The sequence below is a fragment of the Bidens hawaiensis genome, unplaced genomic scaffold, assembly GCF_021521415.1.
Source record: "Bidens hawaiensis isolate Kalapana, Puna unplaced genomic scaffold, B.hawaiensis_p1.1 tig00018570_1, whole genome shotgun sequence".
In the NCBI taxonomy this organism is placed as follows: domain Eukaryota; kingdom Viridiplantae; phylum Streptophyta; class Magnoliopsida; order Asterales; family Asteraceae; genus Bidens; species Bidens hawaiensis.
In genome coordinates, this window is record NW_027492812.1 from 82,622 (window position 1) to 87,511 (window position 4,890).

Genomic DNA, 4,890 nt, shown 5'->3' on the forward strand with positions numbered 1-4,890 from the left:
TTCACCGGTACCCATATTCTTTGTGGGGATATAGCGGAATGCGATTCACAAGAATGCAAGGAAACTCAACATGAAGTGTATGGTACATGCAACATATGAATGCACAGCTAACTCACACACCCTTTAAACTTCTTACTCCTAAATCCATACATTTGTTCATAGGCGGACTAGAACACTCATAACACTTGGGAATGATTACCTTTTCACACACTTTAATACTGCTAGGCTACAACATACCTAGGCGAGGGTACTAGAAGGTAATGCTTTGAGGATAGTTCAAAAGCAGAGAGATCCCCACCGATGATGTGCTTCCATGACCTGTAACAACCCAAAGCATCTTCTTTCTGGTTTCCTCCAACATCATCAAATACGAGGCTAATACCATACTCTCTTACATTTGCACGATCCGCCCCTCCACTATCATGAAAAATATAAGGTTCTCGTAAATCTACAATATCTTTAAATTTTACACTAAACTGAATGCTAACTTTATCACCATCTTCAAACTCATTTTTGTTAAACATCCAGTTGCTTAACCAAACTACAACAGCTTTACGACCATGCTTAAACTGACTGTGTTCCATGGCAGCAAACATCCTAGGCTGGTATGTCCAGGAGGAGTTCTTTGCCAGATTGCTTATTTTAATTCTTGAAGGGCCAACATCTGACGCGTTTGAAATCGTATACACGATGCATACGTTTAGCCCTCGAATTTTACCCTTTTTAGAAGATGAATCCAAGGTAAACGAAGACCCGCTGCTTCTATGAGTAAACCATTTTGGAACCTCTTGCCCTTGAAGATATGTGCTGAATATTCCATGTTCATAAAGCATCTGTCCATATAAAAGTTTTATTAGCTTATATAACTTACACATATAAATGCATATTATAAGGTGGAAATTGAATATATGTAAAGAGACAACCACCTGTGCTGGAACTATTCTTCCTGGCCAAATGTACGCTCCATGCAAATCGGCTTTCAAAAATCGGTAATGGTTCAAATATTCTATATTAATCCACCCCAGACCATGTAGTATCCCTTCATCAATTTCTGATAAAGCTTGGGTTTTAAACTTGTACTGAATCTCAGTAAGGGCCAAGCAATCGAAACATTTGAATACAGGTAAAGCTAACTTTTCTGGATGAAATGTTATTGTCTCCAATGATGAACAATTGTCTACTTCCAAAGAATCTAACAGGATTGGAGCACACAAGACATTTTTCAGGTTAAAGCACGCATAAAAGCTGAGTATCTTCAGCCTACTAAGGCTTCTCACACACTCGGGCATGGAATCAACTCGGTTTCTATCCAAATACAACTCCTCCAACATTGAAAGGCTACTAAAATCTAATGGAAAAGATTCATTATACAAATTACAATTTTTAAGAGACAACTTTACTAGTGATCTTGGTAAATAACTAACAAAAGACTTGGAATTTCTCAATACCATGTTAGAGGAGGAGGAGGACTTATGAAACTTCATGTTAACATTGTCAGCGTTTAGAATTTTAAGCGATTCCATATCCTTCATTTCAATTGGGAATTCGCCAAGATTCGAACAACCGTCTAATAAAAGTTGAGTAAGGTTCTTTAACTTTCCTATGCTTCTCGGAAGTTCCTTCAACTTATCACATTTACTCAAATCAAGGAGTGCAAGTTTTTTACAATTTGCGCCAATTGATTCACAGACCTCAACCAGACTTGTGCATCTTGCTAGTATCAACCTTTCAAGTAAAGGAAGACCAGAGAAGTGACCCACTCTAACAAGTGCATGGCAACTACTTAGATTAAGAAACTTCAATGACCCGAGAAGCTGATAAATTAAGAAATAAATAGAATCAAGATGCATGTTAGCGTGACAATGTAATTTAACAATGAGTAGCAAATAAGTAGAATATATCTCTAGAATTTTGTACCTTGGGCTTCTTCCAAAGCTGTTGTAGTTTGCTATTAGACATGTCAAGAGCAACCATATTCTCCATTTGTAAATCTGAAGGTATACAACTCAAAGGGAATCCATGCATACATAACCATTTTAAACCTTGAGGAAAGTTCTTGTAGGATCCACTTAGTTGTACATAGTTAAGACGGAGCAGTCTTAAGTTGCGCATCTCATTTAAAGCAAGTGTCTCAAAGTCACCTTTTGTTTTACGAGACGAGGAACACAATCCGGAAACCCAACCAAATAACCACCAAAAAACAGAGAGCAGTAATATGTGAACCCAACTGGATGATGAATATGATCTAAGTCCAAACTTTTTCATATTAGCACTACTTGGTTTTTTCGATGTTCCATTCTTAAATGTTCTCATGTCAAGGACAAGCCCTTGAATTAATGTTGTTCCCTAAGAATAAAAGACTAAAGTTATATGTATATACATAGTAATATTAATTAATCAAAGTAGACACAATAGATATACTTGATTTTACCTGTTTAGTTTGCAACACATCCAAACACTCCTCAGGATGCCATAATATACTGCGCTTCCATGGTTTCTTAGGTGATTCTTGCCGGACTATATCTCTCCCCATCTCTTGAAGAAGTTGATGCATCATCAGCTTATCAGAATATCCTATAGTGAGAAGGCATCTATTGATGAGAACCTTGATCCCTGATGATTTGCATATACCACAAGCTTTTAATATGTCCTCGGTACACTTTCGGTCTTCACCAATGAATAAACAAGCAATATGTTTAAACAATTCCTTGTCTTTTTCAGATGGCAAAGTGTCAAAACTTACTTTTAAGACTTTTGTAATATCTGGATTTATTTTGTTCTTTAGTGATTGTAAGATATCATCCCATGTAGCGTCTTCACTACGGAAAGAACTGCCCAGAACTTTAAGAGCCAGCGGATGCCCTTTGCAATAATCTACAACCTTCATTATATGTCTTTTGTCACCTTTGTTGGGTTCATTACGTCCGTAGGCATGCCAACTTAAAAGACGAAGAGATTCCTTATCATTTAGGCCTTGAAGCATATGCTTAACATGCTTTGGTGGAACTTGTGCCTTAAACAACCTACATTTTTCCGTTAACGATCCATCTTTAGATGTTATTATGATTTTGCTTCCCGGATGAAGGCCTTTTGTCCCGATTAACGCATCCAACTGCTCTAACCAATTTATACCATCAAGCACAAGAAGAGTTCTTTTCCTTATAAGTGATTTCTCAATCTTAAAGGTGGCTGCATTAACATTGCTTATGTCCATCCAAGTTAACGCTCGAATATCTTTAAGGAGTTGTTTTTGTAAATCAAGTAGTGATCCATTTGGTGGTGCGCCCCTCCTCTCGATATCTTCAAGAAAGCAGCTTCTATCAAAGTCAAGATAGTGCAACTGAAAGACATAGTTTGCTAAGTATGTCTTTCCAATTCCAGCCATTCCCAATATTGTGAGAATATCAGTGCTTTGCCCAGATTTATCTTTCAAGAATGAAGTGATGGTCCGAACGGAAGCCTCCATACCTATTAGTTTCGGGATTTCACTCCTTTTGTGTATATCTAATCTGCAACTTATCTTTTTAACTATACCTTCAATGAGTATAGTCTCTCTCCTGGAATAGATTCCATAAGAGAATAAGACAGTAGTAAATAGATGAAATAAGCTCATCAGCATCATGGGTTTGTGCGTTAGACCCTTTCGATCTTAAATATTTTCTTGATTTTTTATAATATAAAAGCATGTGTAATTTCATACACTTTCCCAGAAATTAATATAGCTAGAAGATGGATCTAATTTCTAATGCAAACAACATTTTCGGTGCAAAGTGTGCGAACCGAATGAAAAAAATAAACACACGGTAGCCTTTTAGTAAATACTTGTATAACGTAACTACTACATTACAAAAAAAACTAGAGTAATAAAATTGCACTACAAATATACAAGTAGTGTAATTTATTACGTTAACTAGTGTACTACACAAGTATTTACTAAAATGTCACCAATTCTTCCTTTCGCTTCGCTTCTCATGTTTTTGAGTTTGTATGTTAACCACACCCATAAAAAAACAAGACAAAGGAAGTGATTAATTACCTGCCATTTGCTTCTTCCCCTTTTAAATCAGCAACTTCTGTAAGTGCTTTCTCCCATTGTTTTATCTTCTGAGCCCATAGACATCTGTTCTCTTCATCCAACTCCGCCTCCATCCTCCGTTTATGCTTTGCCATTGCTTCCCCAAAGCTGTTTCGTTGCTTCCTAACATGGGTGGGCTCAACATGATAAAAGATAGGGAAAACAATATGTTCGGAGGTCCTTCGTTGCTCCATGATGAGTGCAAGTTCATCAAGGCACCAAGTGGAAGATGCATAGTTCTGGGACAACACGATAACAGAAGCTCTAGATGATCTAATCGCACTCTCCAGTTCCGGTTTTAAACACTCTCCTATCTGAATCTCCGTATCGTCCAAAAATGTGTCGACTGTGGCTTCCAGCAGTGCCTTGTGCAGATGATCAGTGAAATTATAGCGAGTATCCGTGCCTCTAAAGCTTAAAAATACATCATAATCGTAAGTAGAAGGAGACTCGGCTGAAATTTCGGTAAGAAGAACCATGGTGAATAATGAAAATAAGCAAATTCGAAACGGGTTTGTAATTCTAATGAAGCAAATGGTTGGATATTAGATGATCGGAGATGAAGTTGACTCTGTGGCGTCAAAAGTCATCTGTAGTATATTTCCTGGAAACTTAGTTTCCTTGTTAATAATAGTCGACTAGTTGTATTTTAAACAACAAACATACCAATTAAAAATCTCACCAATAACAAAGTTGTTAGGGAGATCTGGGGAGGATGGGATGTAAGTAACCCGTACCTCCATTCCAAAGAATAGAAAGGCTGTTTCCCTAGAGACCTCCGAATCCAAAACCATATGCATAGGACCAAGTACAAG

At 37.3% G+C, this 4,890-nt stretch overlaps 1 protein-coding gene across 1 annotated transcript; it reads right to left on the reverse strand.

Moving 5' to 3' along the window:
* Window positions 1-207: 207 nt before the first annotated feature.
* Window positions 208-4,641, reverse strand: LOC143556412 (disease resistance protein RML1A-like). Its single transcript, XM_077045737.1, has 4 exons — window positions 4,037-4,641; window positions 2,411-3,557; window positions 1,918-2,346; window positions 208-1,814 (listed from the first exon to the last, which is right to left on the reverse strand). The coding sequence occupies exons 1-4, from the start codon at window positions 4,552-4,554 to the stop codon at window positions 222-224; spliced, it is 3,687 nt and encodes a 1,228-aa protein (XP_076901852.1). The 5' UTR covers window positions 4,555-4,641; the 3' UTR covers window positions 208-221.
* Window positions 4,642-4,890: the final 249 nt, after the last annotated feature.

What these genes read in the sequence shown, in the direction of transcription:
- LOC143556412 (XM_077045737.1), bottom strand. Translation starts at nt 4,554, where the DNA reads ATGGTTCTTCTTACCGAAATTTCAGCCGAGTCTCCTTCTACTTACGAT. An exon ending in GGGGAAGAAGCAAATGGCAG is followed by an intron (nt 3,558 to 4,036) that starts GTAATTAATCAC and finishes AATCTATTCCAG; the next exon opens with GAGAGAGACTATACTCATTG. An exon ending in TAAAATCAAGTATATCTATT is followed by an intron (nt 2,347 to 2,410) that starts GTGTCTACTTTG and finishes TTTTATTCTTAG; the next exon opens with GGAACAACATTAATTCAAGG.